This window comes from Chondrus crispus, genomic scaffold (genome assembly GCF_000350225.1).
Source record: "Chondrus crispus Stackhouse genomic scaffold, scaffold_474, whole genome shotgun sequence".
NCBI lineage: Eukaryota > Rhodophyta > Florideophyceae > Gigartinales > Gigartinaceae > Chondrus > Chondrus crispus.
In genome coordinates, this window is record NW_005179393.1 from 30,362 (window position 1) to 51,526 (window position 21,165).

The 21,165-nt window shown below is 50.2% G+C and overlaps 3 protein-coding genes; 2 read left to right on the forward strand and 1 right to left on the reverse strand.

The window, feature by feature from the left end:
• The first annotated feature begins 7,735 nt into the window (after positions 1–7,735).
• Positions 7,736–13,040, forward strand: CHC_T00009561001 (WD40-repeat containing protein). XM_005719326.1 is given in 2 exon segments: positions 7,736–12,586; positions 12,587–13,040. The coding sequence occupies 1 exon segment, from the start codon at positions 7,736–7,738 to the stop codon at positions 12,584–12,586; it is 4,851 nt and encodes a 1,616-aa protein (XP_005719383.1). The 3' UTR covers positions 12,587–13,040.
• Positions 13,041–13,446: 406 nt separating this feature from the next.
• On the forward strand, positions 13,447–13,737 carry CHC_T00000256001 (hypothetical protein). The gene has a single exon (XM_005719327.1). It carries the CDS (start codon positions 13,447–13,449, stop codon positions 13,735–13,737), a length of 291 nt encoding a protein of 96 aa, XP_005719384.1.
• Positions 13,738–13,826: 89 nt separating this feature from the next.
• Positions 13,827–15,171, reverse strand: CHC_T00000257001 (hypothetical protein). Its single transcript, XM_005719328.1, has 4 exons — positions 15,152–15,171; positions 14,146–15,064; positions 14,022–14,080; positions 13,827–13,854 (listed from the first exon to the last, which is right to left on the reverse strand). Exons 1-4 carry the CDS (start codon positions 15,169–15,171, stop codon positions 13,827–13,829), a joined length of 1,026 nt encoding a protein of 341 aa, XP_005719385.1.
• Between the last annotated feature and the right edge of the window lie 5,994 nt (positions 15,172–21,165).

Consider the following 21,165-nt stretch of genomic DNA (forward strand, 5'->3'; position numbering starts at 1 on the left):
AGATTCTGGGACATGGTTTCGATTGTTCAATGGCGCTTGGTGCAGGAAAATGCAAATAAGCATTGCTTAACCATACGGAAAGCATTACATCAAACCAGCGTTCAACATCGACCCGTTTTGTCAGTCGACCCTTGTGCTGTTGCCAAAACAGTTCTCCGGTTTGCCCGTGAGTCGATTTTTAAAGTCCTCCGGGCTATGAAAACCACAGTCAACGACAGTCAGCTCCAGTTTCTTGTGTCGTGGTGTTCTCATGTCACAGCATACCATCTTCTTTCCCAGAGCGCACAAAGGTGGTGGTGCGATATTGGCAACTCGACTGGTCCAGGGAGAAAGGGAGACGTGAACTTTTCATCATCGATGTTTTTCTGCCAAGGCCCGCCCGGTACTGGCAAGTCTCACGTCGTCACGATTCTTGTCTGGGCCACAACTCGAAAATCTCTCGGTTCTTTGTTAATTCCTGGTTCTGGAGATGAGAGGAATCGGCATTCTAGTGTTTCTGATCTCCTAACTGGAAGGGCCTTGGTTTTGACAGTTACAAACGCCGCGATCGATGATCTTCTGATGAACTACTTCACAGCAGGCGGCAATGACATTGATTCTGAGTACTCGCCCTTGCGTCTGGGTTCCATGAGTACAGAAGAGGCAGCTCAGCAGTTCCAGATACACAAACTATCTCAATCCGAAAAATTGGGACCGGACGCTATCATCAACGAGAGAAAAGCAACCTTTAGCACTCTTGGGTCAGCAATGTCGTTTGACTGGAATCAAAACATTCATGGTTTTGATCTCATTGTTATTGATGAGGCTGCTTACGCGTGTGAAACGGAAACAACTGCGGTACTCTGCCGGGTTCTCGAAAACGTTGTCGAACCGGTGCTTGGTACCTCTGTGGTCTTGGTTGGCGATCAAGCTCAGCTTCCGCCATACGACGATAAGACGTTTCATATCTGGACGAGACACAGAGCTAGTACTCCTCACTTCTTTTCCAAGGCGATGTCTGTGATGACAATGAAACCCTTGTTTCCTCCAGAAACGAGCGCACAGCATGTAGCTATGTGGGAGCAGACACCACGTGTCATGTTACAGTTTCAGAAGCAGATGAGAAGTGTGCCATCTATCGGACGGTATGTCAGCGACAACTTCTACGCTGGGAAAATATTGAATGGACCACGGTTACCGCAAAGGTATTGGGCAACTGAGAATTGTATGGAGACTATTTCTTCCGACCGCTTTCCGTTGCGGGTAGTGAACTTCGTGAACACGAAGCAATGCCATGCCTTGAATGCCACAAACAATGAGGTACATGATCCAAGAGGCGGTTATAGGAATGAATACGAGTGTCATGTCATCATTGAAATGCTGAAAGAATGGCAGTCGGCATCCCCATCAAGTAAGATGTCGATTGGAATTCTCACTCCGTATATTTCTCAGAAAAACTTTCTGACACAGGCTCTGGAAAAATCAAACCTTCGCAATGCGTCGGTATTGACATTCGCATCGGCCCAAGGAAAAGAGTTTGATGTTGTTTTCCTTTCATTAGTGAGAACATACGTTGAGCACAGTGGTGCCGGAAACAAGCCTACACAATTGACTTTTCTAAACGACAAGCACTCCGCGTGTGTGGCAATTTCACGCGCAAGAGAAGTGCTAATCGTTTTAGGAAAGCTTCAGAAAATTGCTGTTGGGAGTCCCCTTTGGAAAAAGTACCTGACAAGTCACCGGCATTTACCTCAATCTGATGATTCTGACGTCAAAGATTTCTTGTACCTTGAACCACAAATGAAGAGTCGCAGACGGGAAGAGGTATTGACGCTAGCTGTAGAGACCGAACCTTCTTTCTAACTAAACATACATCTGACTTATTGAAACATATCTTGCGTTTCAAAGCAAAAAAACATGGGTTCCCAACGCATATTTAGTGTACTGTTCTACAGGCCACAGCACACTCCCAAGCAAACACTAAGGGCATCCCAACATGAGAATCGCACGCGCCATTTTGAGGCTGCCAAACGCAATATTAACCTACAGCACACGCGAAAATTGCAAATCCTCCTGCGCCCTTGGAGCACACCTGTGCATGCTGCGAGGTCAATTCTCATTTTCAGTTTCGCGTCTCTTCGTGGGGTTCGAAACTCCAAAACTCATTCTGAGTTTCGAATCACTTGTTTTGGGGTTTCAAGCTCATTTTGAGTTTCGAGTCCCTTTTTTTGGTACTCGAAACTCAAAATGAGTTTCGAGCCCCTTTTTTCGGTACTCGAAACTCAAAATGGCAATACTGTACATGAGCACAGTACAGTACCTGCCCCGTCCCTGAAGCGCCCCCTGTCCCCCCTGTGCATACTTCGAGAAAATTCTCATTTTGAGTTTTGAGTACCTTTTTCGGGGGTTCGAAACTCATTATGAGTTTTGAGTCCCTTTTTTGGTACTCCAAACTCATTATGAGTTTCGAACCCCTTTTTTTGGTACTCGAAACTCAAAATGAGTTTCGAGCCCCTTTTTTTGGTACTCGAAACTCAAAATGGCGATACTGTACATGCGCACAGTACAGTACCTGCCCCGCCCCTGAATGGGCCCGGCCCATGATTCGAGGCCATTCTCATTTTTAGTTTCGAGTCCCCTGCTTTGCTTTTTTGGTAAACTCGTAATGAGAGTACATCATCTGTCCTTCATTTGTATAATCAACGCACAGTGTTATTTGCGTTTGCTTTTGGACCAAAAATAAGCCAGGATAGCTGCCGTGGGTCGGGACCCCCGTGGGTGATGTGGTTTGTAACTTATATACCTGTACCTTTGATCATTAATGAACCGTTGTTGCTGGGTTGAATGCCCCAACGAGAACGGTATGGCATACCCCCACGCACCCCGCACCCACGCAGAGTGGTAGAGTGGGCCTTTCTTTGATCTAGACCATTTTGAAGCCGTTAACCTTTTCGAGCCCGAGCTATAACTCTTGCTTACTCTTAACTCTTGACTGTAGAATATACAATTCCTGTACTCGCTTGTAACGTTACTTTTTTGTGGTTCTTCGTCGAGTGTAGCCTTTTCATTGAGACCATTTTAGTGTGGTGTTTGTTTACCAAAACTGTGTAGAGTCAGAGAAGCTTTGTACGTCAATCCCTATCTTAAGAAAAGTATAGTCTCACTGATTTGTAAAGTCGCATTTTGCAGATCGAACAGGATGAGCAGTACCAATTACGCAACAGTGGATGAGCTAGAGGAAGTCATTGATCTAACTCATCCACAGACGTCCCAAAGTGAAGACCAGAGAGTCTCCTCTTTCCCTTCTGATGTTGGAACTCCTATACTGACATCGTCATGTCATGATAAGTCACAAATTACTTCGGTCATGGACGTGAAGGAGACCAAGTGGCTCCCAAAGACTTCTGTTATTGGGATTATGAGAGAGTCTGCGTCTGTCATGTACCATGTTTGTTCAAGAATGATGGCAGAGAGCCTGCAATCTCATAATTCTCTCGTTATTTCCATGCTTGAAACAAGTGAAGATGGCGTTCTGCATGTAATCCGCGGTCAGACAAGCAGTCAGGTTTTAAATCAATTGGTTTATCGCTTCAAGGCTAACGGAAATTGGGATGGGCGCGTTCCATTTCTGGAAAGCAGCGAAATCATGCAGAAGCGGAGATACAAGTGCCTCGGAGTGAAGCATTGTGCGCTGGTACCATCTTCATTTAGCGGGAGAAGCCATGGAAATAGTGAAACGTTTGAGCAGCTTCTTTCCGAACAGAGGGAGAGGAAGGATGGTAGCGCATCTGCGAGGCATACCGCTAAGCGTTTGGCAAGGACTTTGTTTTTGTCGGTGCAAAAAAAGTCAACAGTGCGGGTGGGTATTGTCAATACATCAGGACTCCAACTGCATCACAAGGAGCTCCAGGGGTAGTGCAAAAATGTCGAGGAGTCCCTAAATTAAGGAAAAACAGATCCACTGGAGAATATTTCCTTGGTTGTTCTGGTTTTCGAAAGGGAGATGGGGATAAACGGTCTAGCATCGAAGGTTGGGCGTCGCGGAAGCACTCATCTCAATCTCTACATGCGTTGACAGATGAGGCTCTGGTTGAATTGCAAGAGATTTTACATAGCGGGAGAGTCGCAGACTGCAGCAAAGAGGACTGTATGTTCTTCCTCAGCAAGGGAAAGAGAACTGCTCAATGTCCGGATCACGGAACATCTCTTATTGAGACTGGGGCTTGCCCTGTAAAATTAATCCTCATGCAACCGGTCGGTCAGGTGTCGTGCGATACCGCGGTCTACAAAAGAGGTGATATATTGCGAGGACTGCCTCGAGAACAAAACACAATTTGTTTTGCCTACTTTCAAGGAATACACAACCATCCCCCGCCACCCCCGCCTGTATCCTCTTTCGCGAAAGATACTCTTATTGTTGAAGAAGCTCGCAAGTCGAGAGGAGCCCCCGCAGCCCACATCAAATTGGAGGTTCAGAAGAAACTATTGCATAGCTTTGGAGCTAGAGGTTCCGGGGTTTCTGTAAGTGACCACAGAATTTACGATATCTGCACGGCAATGCAATCTGGCGCAAAAGAAAGAGAAAGCATTGGAACTTTGTTTGAAATGGCAGCGGATGAGAGAAACGAATATGTGAGAGAAGCCAGAACTGTGGAAAAAGGAGGAGCGGTGGTTCTTTTAGCAACTAATTCAATGATCGCAAAAGGAGCGACGTCATCTAGCTTTGCCGGAGATGCGACCTTCAAGACATTGGAAAATGACGTTTCTATGGTGAAGGTTGTCATGTCGACAAAAGAAAGTTTCAAGCCATTTCGATTGTCGGCTAAAGTCTCGTGGTATTTATACAATGTTGTAGCACAAGCTCATCCCGGCCTATCAGGAACGAAGGGAATTGTCGTCGCCAGATTCATGATGAACCGACTTACGCGTGATTCGTACTGTATGGGATGGAAACTGTTCCTGGATCACATGCAGACACACTGGAGAAGAGCTGTGAGGGCGCCGCAAAGTTTATGCTTAATACGCGTACCATACGTGTTCAATGTAGAACAATGCGGGATCCGGTGCATCGAAATCAGGTCAATAACTACTGACTTCGATGCCGCCGAAATAGAAGGAATTGCCCTGGCCCTTCAATCGACAATCGGAGGTTCAGCACGTATGCATGTGGAGAACATCATGATTGGTTGTACTGTTCATTTTGACAGGGATGCAAGGCGACGAGCGGCCCGACTACCGGTGAATATCAGAGATGTGTTCTATAGAACGATGATGAAAATGCGCAACTGCAGAAGCGTTATGGAGGCAAACGAGGCTCTGGACTACGTCAGATCGCTGGACAGGTCTTGGGCAGATTGGGTACTAAAATACCCCTTCAAGACGTTGGCAATTACAGCGTTTTCAAATATGGCTGATCAAAATTTCCGCACTGGATTTCAGGACACAAACATCGTTGAGAGCCAAAATAGGAGAGGACATCACATCTGTGGCGTGCAGATTAATCCAGCCATTGCCGCCAAACGACTCGAAGATCTCGACAACATTTCAGTCGAGGAATCGCTTGGATTGGATAGCGGGGTTGGCGCGTACAATATCCTTCGCAAGCGACCGCGGTTTGACTCTTTGGTTGCCCCATCTGGATCGAAATCTCCGCAGAAAAAACAGAAGAGATCCAAGTTTCTCGGTAATATCCCAGGCAGTTCCGAAAGAAAAATTAAAGCCTTCGTATCTCGTTCAGACACGAAGCATAAAAGTCGGAACACAATGAAGGGAGACTTGTTGGAATGAAAATGATTCAGAAGAATGTAGCTGAGGCAATGAACGAAATTGTCGAAGAAGCTTCAGCTGTACAGATGGAAAAGCTTACCGATCTGACAATGAATGTTGAAAATGCGTTATCAGCATTTGATGCCCGAATTGAGATTTTGAGTTGCCTGAAGGAAGTAACACAGGATCTTCTCCTGCGTAAAGTTATCTCGACGTTGTTCTTGAAAATTAAAACGAGTGGCGACGATATCAAGAATGCTCAAGGCTTGGAAAAGAATGATTCTGCCGTAAACTGTATTGATGTTGATGCTTCTGATAGAGATCTCTGAGTAGGCACGAAAGTAAAATGGTATCGAGACTTATGTGTTGAAGCTATCTGTGCTATCCTATTGAGTCCCATATTTCTTCTGAAGATCACCCAGGGACCTACGGACTTTGAAAAAGCGTATAGTCCTGTTAAAAGACTGACTAAACTACTACTTCGAGTATGGAACGCCCTGTTTCATGGGTCCTATACTCATGAATTGAGTAAGCCACCTGTTTTCAGGGTCAATGTTTGCATTTGTCCTTTGCTGAGGTGGTTAATGTTAAGTGAGCAGCAGGCAAATGTTAACTTGTTTACGGAATATGTAGTGTCAACCTCATTTTGAATATTGAATACCTTTTCTTGGGGGTTTGAAACTCATTATGAGTTTCGAACCCCTTTTTTGGTATTCGAAACTCATAATGAGTTTCGAATACCTTTTTGTGGGGGTTCGAAACTCATAATGAGTTTTGGGTCCCTTTTCGGCCTTCCAAATCTCATAATGAGTTTTGGGTCCTTTTTGGAGTTTCAATACACATGAAGAGAGCACAGTATGTATGTCGCCACGATCAAGCGTCTTTGCCATAGAAAAACACTCACTATGTTGAAGTGGCATTAAGTATATTAAAGTTTGCAGGATGTTGCCTTCTCATTTGCGCTTTATTACTAAGTAATTTAATCTCAATTGCGCAGCGTAATCCGTGACAGCTTCACCAATGGTAGAGAACTGGACTTTACAGATCGAACTCATGAGAATTGTTAAAACTACATCTGTTTGTATGATTTACCAAGATTGTATCGATTTTTCACTACCGAAAACAGTCCAGTTTATGTCATCCAGAAGATCAAGTGCGGTACATAGGTAATATAGAGTGTCCATGCGCATGCAGCAGTGGAAATGGTATTCCCATATTGATTTGCTCAGTAGCGGGAACATGTTTACTAGAAAATTAGACGGGTGGTCAATGTTTACCCAGTGGCAAGTAAATGTTTACTTGTTGGTCGGGGGTCAATTTTTACCCCGTGGAAAGTAAATGTTTACTTGTTGACGGATATTTGGACTGGACAGGCGGAGTGCTGTGATAGGTTGCAATACTTTGAGTTTTTCAAGAAATTCAATGGCTTCTTTTGCCCCTACAGTAATTGAGTTTATTGAGAATTGTATTAAAATCACGGTGCATATCGCGTATGATAAAAAACTTTATTTACAACCAGGGAGAACCCGCATGAAGGCCAGCTGTTACAGCACAGAGTAAACTTTCCCCCCCGCGTTCTGACAAATCCGCCACCATCAAGAGGCGAGCAACAAACAGCCCTTACACCCTGGTTGCTTCCTTCCACTCTGGAGTTCTACGAGCGTTCATTCACGAGGCTGTAATACACCCTGGGTGCTTCCTTCCACGCTCGAGTTCTACGAGCGTTCATTCACGAAACAGCAAGCGCAAGTACTTCGTCTCATCCTACTCATCCACACAAACGTCCCCACTCATTCCGCTTTCGTTGACAACGCCGTAGACACGTTGACCGTTGACAAAGACAAGAGTGCCACGCGCTGAACGCGGCCATCAACCTTCGCATCCCTGTTTTCCGAGCGACCGGGGCCGTTTTCACGCAAAAACACTCCGCACCTCATCAACTTCTCTTTTCTTTCTGTCTTGTCCTAGGCGTCTGGCTATTTACTTAAAAATGCAGGAAAGCTACCAGCAAGACTCTATCGATGTGTTCATAAGCCATGCTGGCCCGGACAAGCTAAACATCGCACGTCCTCTTTTCGAGAAATTGGAAGCTGATGGTAAAAAGTTCTTCCTCGACAAGAAATCAATGCAGCCCGGTGACTGCGGACCGGACGAAATGACGAAGGCCATGGAATCTGCGAAGGTCGGTGTTTTCATTCTTTCTCCCGAGTTTGCCGCTCGAAAATGGACTATGAGGGAGCTGCGCTGCTTCCTACGCCGACGGAGAGAAGCTAGAAGCGATGGGATGCTGCCGCCGACACTGATTCCGGTGTTTTACAGACTAAGTATTCGGGAATGTAGAAAGTTGGAGCCCAGTGAGCATCAGGATATTGAAGGAAACAATATTTTTGAAGTTGAGAAGTTTTTTAGCGAGGAACGACAGGGCGAGGCGAGCACGGAAATGGTGAAGAGGGAGCTACAAGAGCTGGCAGATATCACCGGGATAGAAAATGACGAAAAGGCAACGAACCGGTTGGAAGACGAATTCAGCCATCTTGCAAGAAAACAACTTGTGGAGCGAGTATTTCTGGCTGTGAAAAAGAAATGTGAGGAGCACTCGAGCGATGTAGTGACAGAAGGCGTACATGGCCCACTCGAGGAAGAGGCGAAGAGGAGCAGCGCCAGTGGCGATGCTCGTCATCAAATGCGTACTACATCCGCGGAGGACCCGAAGAAGGATGGCTTCAAGGCTTCGTTTCAAGTGCCAAAGAACCCGGACCATGTCATACTGAAGTTTGGACGCAGTGAAGATGCTGGCAACAGTACGGAACGTATGACGGCTCCGGAAGAACGATTGAGGCGGAGTGTTTTGCGTCCGGGAGACCGTCAAAATGTTGGTGCTGTTGGAGCGCGCCGTGGAGGGGTTGTGGGGACGAAGGGGATGGGAGGCATCGGAAAGTCTTGCGCCCTACGCGGTCTGGCCTCGGATGAAGAGGTTCGCAGCCGGTTTTGCGACGGTATATACTGGCTGGTGCTCGGTCAAGACGCGACAGAACGAGGAGTAATAGAACATCTGGCCCGCATCACGAGAGAAAGCGGAGGGGAAACGCAAGCGAAGGCGGTGCGTGAAGAAAGCGTGTTATACTCTGCGGTTTCGAGGGTCACAGAGTGGTTCAAAGGGAAGACAATTTTGTTACTTATCGACGATGTCTGGAGAGAAGGCATGGTCGGGAGAGAAGGCATAGCCGGAAGTAAAGTCATGTCAAGACTGAGAGAAATTGCGGATGTGGAGAACAGCAGCCGTACAGCGTTCACAGCGCGAGAGTGGGGCGTGGTGGAGGGAAGCGAAGAAATCCAATTTTCGACAAAGGAAGATGCTTCCTCTCTGGAAATCTTGCTAAAGTCTGCTGACATACAACGTGAAGAGGTTGAGGGCCTGGGGGATCAAACGGATAGGATACTGAGGTTTTGCGGTGGGCTTCCGCTTGCGCTGTCCGTGGTTGGCAGAGCGATTGCGAGACATCGTGAGATTGCGAAAGAACTTTGTCTGAAAAATGTGCTTGATGAGTACTTGGAGTGTCTAGAAGATACATCGTCAATACTATTGGACGAAAGAGCGGATGGGACGTACCTATACGAGAACCTGTCAATGGCGTTTGAAGTTTCGCTGTGCATGATGGATCGAAAGAAGACCAGAGATGGGCAGTTGATGTCCTACGCCGAGATGTACGAGTCGCTGGTGGTCATTCGGCGCCAAGGATGGTTGCCGTTGAGTGTGCTCTGTTTGTTATGGAGACGGAAAGGAAAAGCTCAGGCATTGAAAGTGCTGCACGAATTCGTGGAGGCCAGTCTAGTGGAACGAAAGGATGGAGTGTCAAGTGGTCGCAAGATCGCCGGAGTCAGGTTGCACGATTTGCAGCTCGATTACGTGCAACAGAGATGTGGGAATGGGGGAGAGAAGAGGTGGCATGAAAAGCTTGTGCAAGAATGGCAATGGAACGAGAGTGAGAACAGGCAAGAAGCGCCGCCGTGGGTTTGCGGGAGAGGGTGGAAGAAGGATATGGTGGAGGACGAGTATTTCCGACACAACTTGTGCCGCCATCTCAAGGGGGCGCAGCTGGGCGAGGATTTGTGGGATGTTTTGAGTGATGCCAGGTGGGTGGCAGAGAAGTTAACTCGGGCAGAGGGGCTAAATCTTCAAGAGGATTTCAAGATTTTGACGGACGTAGCCGGGGAAGACGGAGAACGGTGCGAAGCGGGAGGCAGGCTGTGGTCGTTGCAGAAGATTGCTAGACAGGCGAGGCTGAGTGCGTCCTTTGTTCGTCGAAGTTCGAGAGAGGTATGGTTTCAGCTGTACGATGGTCTGTTGAGATTCAGGAACGAGTCGGAAGTAATTGGAGAGTTCTTACGCAGGATAGAGGAAGTTGCGGAGAAGCCGTGGTTGAAGTCGCTTACACCTGGCTTGAACGTATCAGGCGCGGTGCAACACATATTTCCGGACCAGGGGAGGGTGGTGGGAATGTCGGGATGCGCAGCTAAGAACGAAGTGATCGCTTGGGGGGATGATGAGAAGCATCTGTTTCGTCGGACATTCCGGGACGGGGAAATGAAAGAAAACGAGTTGTTTGAAGTGGCATGGGGTGTGAGCAGGTTTTGGTCGGAGAACGGAAAGTATGTAGCGGTAGTACAGGCAGATAGAACAAGCGTGCAGGTGTGGGATATGCATACAGGAGCTACAGCAAAGCGAGTCGGACAGGAAGTGGATGTAGGGCACCTGGGCCGTTGCACTTTTGACTTGACGGGGGATGGAAAGCGAGTAGCGTTTGGGGGAGCATATGGTGTGGTTGTGTTGTGGGATGTTGAGAGAGGTGTGAAGATCAAGGGGGCAGCGAATATGTGGGGCCATGTTGTTAAGAAAGTATCGCTTTCACCGGGCGGGAAACGGTTGGCGTGCATGGGAAAATGCGGCTCAAACGTGTCAATTTTGATACTGTGTGCAGAGACAGGGGAGATGGTTCGGGTGATTGGCGTGCCGAGTATTCGACTGTTCGACTTCGATCGGCCCAAGTGGTTGATTTCGTGGTCGAAGAATGGAAAGCGGGTCGCGTGCGTGTTCAAGATGGAACGTAGAAAAATTGAAGGAACAGTATCTGAAGCAAGATTGTGGATCTTTGACGGGGAGACTGGTAGGAGTATCGCGGAAAGCGCGCCTTTGGAAGACGTTCGCTGTCTTTCATGGTCGGAGGACGGGACGCTGTTGTGCTGTGGCGAGTACTGTATCGACGATCTGGGTGTGGTGTCGGTATGGGACGGACGCTCGGGGAAGAGAATATCGAAATTTGATGATTTTCGGGCAAGGGCAATATCTCTGTCCGGGGATGGGAGATGGTTGGCTGCTTCCAGTTTCGGCGGGAAGGTTTCTGTGAGGGACACAAAGACCGGGGCAGAAGTATGGCGGCACATGGCGACACACGGGTCGCATGTTGAGGTCTTGGGCTGGCTAGAAGATGGAAAGCGGATGTTTTCTGTGGATGACAATTTCAATATTGTCATTTGGAGGTGGGATAATGTGGAGAGGGTGCAGGAGGAGGAAGAGGAAGTCGACAAGGTCAACAAGGAAAGGCGAAAATTCACGGCTGTTGCGTGGTCAAGCGATGACATATGTGCTACTGTGGTTGGAGACGGAGACGTAGTGATGTACGATGTGAAGACGGGGAAGAAGATGTGGGGGGATGCTGAGACACACGTAAGCCCTGTGCATTGTCTGAAGATGTCTAGAGATAGCAAGCGGGTGTTTACGGCAGCAGAAGATGGAAAGTTTGCGATGTGGGACAGCAAGACGGGCGACAAGTTGTGGGAATGCGGGGAAGACCGGGCCAAGGATAAGTACGCAGCAGCAGAAGCATGTTGGTCCAATGATGGGACGAGGGTGTTCGTGTCGTTTGGAAGGAGGGTGGGGTTGTGGGACGGGAAGACTGGGAACAAGTTATGGGAGAGAATCGCAGACGCCTACATACACATCAGGTGCATGGCGTGGGCTGGAAACGACACGAAGATCGCGCTTGGCGGTAGCGCTAACGAGGGCAGGGTCGTGCTGTTAAGCGCCAGAACGGGAGAGGCGATCAGGGTGGCATGTGGGCATACAGATGGCGGGGTCGTGCTGCGGGGCGCCAAAACAGGAGAGACGATGGGCGATGCCCCCGAACGTGTCCCAGATTCGGTCGGCCTGAAATGGGCTGCGGACCAAGGTCTGCTTGAGTTGTATTCAGACGAATTTGCAGACGAAGTTCACATAGATTGGTTCAACTTTGTGAAGCGGCCCTGGAGAGAAGGTGAAGAAGGTGTGCGGGCTTCGTTCTCTGTTGAGCGGGCTCCGTTCTCTGTTGGGCGGGCTCTGTTCCCTGATAATGGTTCTCCTGTTGCGGTGAAGTGGTCTCCAGATGACAAGTGGATCGCGTCAACTGGATATAATATGGTTGAAATTGATGAAAATGGGAAACCAAGCAGAGTCGGAGTTATGATCTGGAATTGGGAGACAGGTGTAACATATCGGTACCAGTGCCAGCTCGAGAGATATTATAAGGATGGTTTACCACGCTATCCGCTGGAATGGTCTGACGACGGACGACGCGTAGCCCTTGGAATTGGACGACGCGTAGCCCTTGGAATTGGAGAAGAGGTGATGTTAAGGTATAGCACAAAGAGTGAAGTTCTAATGCAGATTGCTTGGTTCCGGGACGGGTCGCGAATAGCGACGTTGGGGGTCGCGAATAGCGACGTTGGGTGCAAGGTTAGGTGGAGGAACGTTGCGAATCCTGTCCGTGACAAGTCAAAGCGCTGTCTGCGAAAAGCAATACGATGATGTTGGGTATCTCAGAGAGAGCGATCTGCGCCAGTTCATCGATACGAATGAGGGCAAACTCACGGCGGCGGATCTAGAGAGGAACCTGGAGAGGAAACTGAGGATTCGGCTAAAACGAGATGGAGTGTTCTACAAGACAGGAGATGACGAAATCCGCCTAGCAACCGTTGTGGGAGATCGTTGGTTCTGTTCTACTTCAGGTCGGCACATTGCGATCCAGGTAGAAGCAAAACTGTACTTTTACGAGCTCGTGCAGTAGTGTGATTGTGAGTGTGTGAATAACCACTGGGCAAAAGGGGATGTCCCGGCCAGGACAGGACAGGAGGGGTTGTACCCGTGGTATATGTAGTAAGGGATGATGTGCCAGGAGAAATTTGTATGTATTTGAAGTTGTTTCTAATTACCCGACGCCTCGATGCCCCTCTCCGCAAAAAAAGTAGCCGGTACATCTTTTCTATGTGTCGCGCGCAGTTGCGTCAGTGTGCGGGGAATAGTGTCGTCCAACGTAGAGACTGCGCGTAGCGAGACCAGCAAACAAAACTGGAGGCGGAACAGGCACATACGATATCAGTCGTTGTAGTATGAAGTTCAAGATATGCACGGCGGATTTGCGGTGGTTTTCGCTTTGTCAGGTATTAGAAACCTTGACGACGGTGTTGACGACGGTGTTGACGACGGTGTTAGCGTTGAGGTTGACGGCATGTGTAGCGTAGCGTTGAGGTTGACGGCACGTGTAGCGTCGAAGACGGGCGGTCGTCGGGAGGCTGTGGCTTGTTGGTAGTGGTGGGGGGAGGAGGTTTTGGGTTGTTTGGACACGGGCAACTGCTCGTGCACGGACACTCACACATTAATGTGTATTAATGTGTAAGTGTGTTGAGTGTCCCTGTTCCAACCATCTCTTAAGAGATGGTTGGAAACAGGGAGGAAGAAGACAGGGATACGGGATACCGCCGTGGCTATCCCATCAGCACTTGTTTGTGGTTACACGGTGTAAACCGTCAAGTAGACCGAGGCCAGGCACTCTTCCTTGTGCCTTCCTTGTGCTCGGTGGGATGGCCAGAGACGACATTGTTTCCTGCCGCGGCCATTCTTGCTCGCCGGACATTCTCACTCACCGGAGGTACGACAGTCAGAAACACGTTGCAACCTGAATGTGATATATACATGTATAGTGAAGTCCCTTCTGCAATACATTTCACATACCGTACGGCGGTGCTCTATGAACGAGTGTGTGTTTTGTTCACCGTCGAGGGCTTGGATGACGTTCCCTTCAGTGAGGATGAGGGTGTCGTCGGCGGAGGCGATCGGGATAGAAAGGGGGGGAAACGAGAGGGCGGCGATGGGAACGGCGGTGCACCGGGGCGGTGCACCGGGAGGGGCGAGTCTAATGGCCATTTCTGAGTTGTGAGTTGCTGCATTTTTCTTTGCTCAAGACCTTGTTTCAATTAAAAAAGCGTTTATATAATTTAATACTGTAGCGCACAAGGGCCGACTCTCAGCACCCGGCGCCTACCGCTACGTGATCAACTTTCCGTGATCAACTTTCCGTGTTGCCAAACCAAAGGCATCAACCCCTCCTCGTCCTTCTCCGGCACCTTGACGCCGTCAATCTTCGTCAAAACAATGTGATGGTCCTGCACATCCTCGGTATGCTCAATCGTGCAACTTGCCGCCACCATGCACTCTTCCTCCACCCGTGTCCTATCCTCCTTCCCCAACGCAGCCCTCGTCACGTACCGCTCGGCAATGTCCTTCTGCCTTGTCGAAAGCGCGAACAGCCTCACGCCCGCCCCGACCCCGCCAAGCCCCGCGTAGAACGCGCTCGAGTGCCCCACATTGAAGCATATCATCCCGCGCGCCGCCGCAGGCACCGTGACGGACGTCGCCGTCATCGCCAGATCCTCCCCGTGGGCCGCGCTGGTTGACACCACCCACATTGCCGACGGTATCTGCCGCAGCAACGTTTTGGTTTGCTTGTCCAGTGGGTAGAACGGCAGCTTGGAGCGCGGTACGTCGAGTGCCACCGCGCGCTTGGCAAGGTACGTGTCTCGGTAAATCGCCTGCACGAATTCCGCCTCGCCTAGGCTCACCACCGTTACCACCGCCTGTACCACGGCGCACCCGCCCACGACGGAGATGTTCTTCAGCGATAAGTCGGCCTTGACGCCTGTCTTGCGCTCGTCCAGCAGCAGTGACGAGGATGATGATGGCGACGACGTCGAAGGCCGCGGCGCGAGAAGCTCCACTCTTACCTGGTTGAGGGGGTTTTCCGCGACGAGCGACGCCCTTTTGAAAAACTCGTCATCCGTCACAAATAAGACCACCTGCTCCGGCTGCATGGAGCACCCGCGAAAGTTGTCAAGTTCAATCTCCGCCCCGTCAAACGTGCACCGGTAGTAGTTGGTCACTGTGTGGTGCCCAATATCAGCAACCGCTTGCTGCCGCTCTGCGGCGGAGAGGCCCTTCTCATCGCCGGAGCTCGTGGACGTGGAGTTGGGCTCGCTCCGCAGGGCGGGGCTGAAGATGTTTGCCGAGTAGAGGCTCTTAGCGGGTGCGTCGGGCCACGTGGCCTCGGCGCGGTCCATGATTGTGATAACTACTGACCGGTATAAGTTATACCGGTCAGTGGTTATCACAATCATAGCATCCCCACCGGTAGTGGTTATAAGTATAACCACTACCGGTTATAACTTATAACGTATAACCACTACCGGTGGGGATGCTCTCAGAGCATCCCCACCGGTACGCAATCAAATCAAATCATCAAATAACAACACTTGGCACACTTTTTCTGTAATTTGATTGGCTCCCTAGAATTTGGTTGTTTCTGTCGTGGGCACTGTACAGCGAGGACAGCGCTAGCCCTAAGCGACTGGCAGTGTCCGCGGCGGTGCGCCGCCGGTCCCAAAATTACAAAGGGGAATTTTACCGGGTACTTAAATCAAGGGGAAATTAAAGGGACTAGAAATCCGGGGGATACTCACGCACTCACGAGACAAGACCCCCGGTGGCTTTTGTGGCCTTTCGCTTCGCCTCGCTCGATCACCTCCGTTCTGCTCCCTCCGCTGCGCACGTTCAGGGAAACCGAGCCTCAGCTTTCGCTCGAGACTAACATTCCTACCACAGTTATGGGCCCAGGGAGTGGTTCGGCCCGCGATCGCGAGAGCCGTTTAGACCCTCCCTTCTTCTATCCGGATGGAGATCTTCAGGATTGGCGGCGGAAAATCGCTCGCTGGGTAGACCTTATAAAGTCTGCCGCTGAGCGTGGCACGGATCGCGTGTACGCCACGGTGTACGCCACCCTTGGGCGCCAGCTCTATGAGCGTGGCTTGCCCAGTGCTCAACAGTCAATTGTTGACGAAGCACAGGCAGCAAGAACGATCGATTTTAAACAAAACGATCAAGTCGCAGCCGTTCGAGACATTGTGAATCTCATCGCCATTGACCCCCCGATTGCTATGGTATCAAGGCTGATAAACTCGTTTCACAAGGTATCAACCTGCCGCCGGAGGAAGAACGAAGATCTCTCTGTTTTCGTGTCACGGTTCCGGGGACTGGCTGCGGAGCATCTTATGCATTCCAACGCATCAACGTCTTCCCAGATTGGTGAAGTCCTGGCAATCACTTTGTTGAACAATGCCAACCTCGAAGAGGGCGCTCTGACTAATGCCAAGCTGCAGTTAATTTCGTTGGCTGAAGCTCGGGCTGTCGAAGTGAATCCGCCAACAACGAGGTCGTTCTCCATCAAAGATCTCGACGAATTCAAGTCTGTTATTGAGAGCGCAGGAGAGCTCCAAGGTCCGTTGTACTTCCGTACAGACGATGAAAATGGTCTACGGAATGCCCTCCGTAAGTACCGCTCTCAAGCACGAGGGACAGGAAAGAAAATCCAGGACGCATTTCAGAAACTGTACACCAATCCGCAGGAAGATGAAACGCCTAATAATTCCGTAGCGGGTATCATCTTGTCCAAGGTGAAGCCTTGCAAGCTTCACTTAGATGACGCCGTTTCTGTCCTTGGAAACTTGACCCTCACGTCAACACAAGGTCCCTCGATGAGCATGAAGGACGTTGAAAGCCTCGTGCAGCGCAACGTCCGACAAGCACTTCTCGCCGTAGGGCATAAGGCTTCTGGAGCTGGATCCGACAACTTCGCCTATAATGACGTCGTACGCAATGGAGCTCGTGGACGTAGTCGGAACCCGCCCAGAGGAAGACGCAAGCGCCCTCACGAAGAAGTAGGAACCCGCTCCTACAGGACCACCTGTGCGGAGTGTGGTGAGCAGGGACACCTCCGTGGTGATCTGCGCTGCTCAGCGTCCGACCATCACGCGAAAAGACGAAGAACCACTGGGAACGACCGTTTCCGGAACACTGGGAACGAGTACAAATCTCCTGTTTTTTTTCGTCCAGGCTCCCGTCTGGGACGCAGAGACAACTAAGTCTCGTTTCCAAGCGGGGAGCCAAGTCCGACGTCTTCTCCTCACGTGAGGACCCCAATCCAATTTTAGACGTTGGCTGTCCGAGGAGTGTCGGCGGCATCCAATCCGCGGCTACACTCTGCGTGAAAATGGGAATCAAGCTATCCATTCGTCCGCTCGATTGCAAACCATTCTATCACGGATATGGAATGGAGTGTAGTGAAGCCGAGCTTGTGGTTGCCATATGGGATATGCCTGTTACGGACATGTACGGGACAAACATAACAATTCCGTTCTACGTCACAAAGGGAATTGGCTTCCTCCTTCTCGGCAACGAAGTGCTCCACAAGTCAAGATTTCTCGGACCAGAGAACGCCCTTGTCATACCACCTGGAGTGTGCGGCCTCTCACAGAAAGAGGTCGTGCTTCAGACATATAGTGAACAAATCTCCCCGGAAGATAAAGATGCCAAGAGAACGTACTTGTTCGTGGTACCTTCAAAGACTTCGTCTTTCGAAACGTACTTCGCATCTTTGCGCTCCCTCATGTCGAGGCAAATGGGACATCGTTTCGGAAGAACCAAGTTTATGGACGGAAAGGTGGCAAAGAGGTTTGCGCTCAAGCTTCATGGCTCTTCCCACTTGCCCCTTGACGATATGCTCGAGTTATGCAAACGAGGATCTATCCTCTCCTCAGTTCTTAGGCAAGCCCTCACCACTGTTGCATCGAAATGTACGTCTTGCAAGAGCACCGGAAGACCTTCCAACTCGAGAAAGGTCTCTTTCGGAAAGCTCCTCTCATCTTTCAACGACCACGTTCAGCTAGACTACATGTACATCACAGAGCTGGGTAATCAGCCCATACTCCACATCGTCGACGTACACACCGGGCTTTCCGTTACCTCACTCATGACTACACGAGAGATGGACGAGGCATCCCGTGTGTTCGATAACAAGTGGTGTGATGTACACGGTCCTCCAGCTGTTGTATCATCTGACCCTGAGTTCAATAACTCCGTGTTTAAGGGCTTTTTGCAGTATGCAGGGGTCAAATTCCAGCCCCGTCCTGCTCGAAGACACAACAAGCTTGGGGTGGTTGAGAGCAAGAATGCGGTGGTCCGGTTGATAGCCCAAAGGATGACCAAAGATGCACAGTTCTTCATGCAGACTCGCAACGTGGAAGTGGAGAAGTCCGACGTTCTTTCCCGTGCAACATATGTGAGCAACATACTGTACGGTAGCAAGAGAATGAGCAGCTTTGAACTCGCTAGGGACTATACTCCTTCCATCGCTGGACTCCCAAAAAGTGTTGTGACCGACCAAATAATCGCTGCTCACGAAGAGCAAGTTGCCCGTCGGGCCCTCTTGATGCTTGACAAGGGCCGGTCACCCAACACCGTCCTTCCCGAAGACCTTCGACGTGGCGTCCTCGTCTACTACTTCAAACGCAACGTCAAGTTTGGCAAATGGGAATCCGGGTATGTACGTGCAGTCGAGCCGCACATGGTTATTGTCTCAAATAACCCGGAACATCGTGGAAAGCCAATTCGGGCTGCGTATGAAGATGTGCGCATAGCTCCACGGTCACCCTTGCTGTTGGATCTGAACCAGATTGGTTACGTTTTCCCCCGGTCGTACGCCGTCGTTGATACGGATGACACTGAGGTAGCGATGAACCAGCATCAAACCGACAACGCCGAGTCCCGGAGCCAAGTTTTGCCGACCGAGGATGATCTCCCAGCAAGCTTTCCGTGGGAAGAGGGAAACGACGTCCACCCTCCTCTACACGATGACATTCTTGAGATCAGAAAAGACGGAGAGGACTCAAGAGTACATGCTGATGAAGATATCGCAAGGTACTTCGAAGAACAGCCTGCCTTCTTTGCGAATACTAAGAAGTCTCCAAGCTCACGCAACCTTGAGAGACCCCTGCAGGAAGGAGTCACTCCTTCAGATCCGGCAAGGCAACAGGGCACTCTCAACAAACCGTTTGACCCACCTCGTCCTGAGAAAGACATCGGTGAGGTGAGAGTCACGCCTCCCCCGGAGCTGCCGTTTGAACTCCAGTCCATGGAGCAGGACGTCCTGCGGCAAGTAAAAGGGATCATCGGAGATAAAACCGCTTCGGAATTTCAACTGCAGTTCGTGCCCCGATGGCTGCTTGACAAAGCCATAGCTGCAGAGAAGAATAACTACGACGGTGCCTTTGAAGAAGTCAGGTTGAGTTCCATCCCTAGAGGTGCCAACATTATATCATCGCATCATTTCTTCCAAGTGAAGACCGATGGGGAAGAGGACAAACTCCGGCTGAAGTGTCGAATGGTGCCTCACGGCAACCGCGACAAAGATAAGGAGAGTGTCCGGAAGGATTCTGCAACTGCACAATTCCCAGTGATCCGACTGGTGTTGTCCATCGCCGCCGTCTTGAACATGGTCATAGCCACAATCGACATTAAGGGTGCGTACCTGCAGGGAGGTTACCTTTCTCGAGACATCTATGTTCGACCACCAAAAGGTTGGGCGGCCCGAGGGATTCTGTGGCGACTTCTTAAGCCCGCCTATGGAATCGTCGAGTCTGGAAGACTCTGGCAGCTGACCATAGAAGGTTGGATGTCTCGGCAAGACATTGTACCCATCCCTGGTATGCCACAACTCTTCATGAAGTTCGGCGATGGAGGTAATATTTCTCTTGCTATTTGCAAGGTCGTGGATGATTTCCTGGTAGTCGGTTCACCAAGAGAAGTCAACGACTTCCATGCTGCCCTTGCAAAACGATTTGAAGTTGGCCGGTTCGTCGTAGACGGCCCGCTAATCTTCAATCGCCTCCACATTTTGCAAGGCCCTGATGGTACAGTGCACATCGATATGAAAGAGTACATGGAGAAAATCGAGTTTCCGGCGCTGTCTCGGGAACGGAAAAAGCAGTTCCACGAAAGAGCCACCACGGAAGAACTCACCTCGTACCTTGGCTTGGCAGGATCACTAAACTTTCTTGGTCATGGTGTCCTCCCGCAGGCTTCTTTTGCAGCAAGCTACCTCCAGCAAGCTGTAGGCAACCTAAGAGTCTCTGACTTGGTTAACGGCAGTAAGGTTCTGAACGAACTGCGGGGCTTGACTCCACAGCTGAAGTACTGTGCTCCCCCGATGCTAGACAAGGACCCTTCGTATTTGTGCTTCTCCGATGCTAGCCATGGTTCCACTTCATATGGGCAGACCGGATACCTCTCCGGGATATACCTGCCTGCGGGGGGTGCCAGTGTGTACCATGTCCTTGATTGGCATAGCTGCAAGCAATCCCGAGTGGCGTTTTAGTCAATTGGAGCTGAAATACTTGCCGCAGCAACGTCAACAGACCGTGGATCGCTAATGGCCGAGAGCCTCAAACGAGTGTACGGATCGGACGTCCCGCTTCCGTTTATCCTCACGGTTGACTCGCACGGCTTGTACTCAACAGTGACGACGCTCCACGAAGGGACAGATTACCGTCTCCGACCCACAGTAGCACGAATGCGAGACTCCTTCGAAAACGGAGAGATCGCTACGATGCAGTGGATTGCCGGCAAACTGAACCTTGCCGACGCCTTGACGAAGAGAAACTTGGAAATGTTCCGAAAGCTGAACAAGGTCATGCTGAATGGAGTGCTGGACCCTTGCATGTTCGATAAGGCCAAGCGGATCCAGTTTAATTAGCATCTACGGCTCATCGATTACCATCCTCCTCCTTGTCTGAGAGGAATCAGTGGTAAAGGGCTTCTTCTTTCGCGAAACATCCTTTCGCTTACGTTGAACTTCGGTGGATATTTTCCTACCACCACCATGACGCTTGCGCTTCCCAACTGGCTGTTTGGTGAGGCGACGAAGCTCCGGAATGCCGAGTAGGTCGATCCCATCACCAAGACAAGCGCTCAAGGTTCCCTTGCCCATCTGTAGTGCAAAACGCTCTGTGCAATCATACACGAGCTGCCTTTTGGCATCCAGAACGACGACATGGTCGATTTCTTCTCCTGAACTGTCCATTCCCCCTAACCTGGACAAGAAGATCCCATCACGTTGGGAAGCCAACCACTCTTCTTCGTCAACACGCTTCGGAATCGAAACCTTTTCCAGGCGGTAAGAGCCCAACTGCTGTTCGAGCCACGCTCCAGCTTGGGAGACGCTC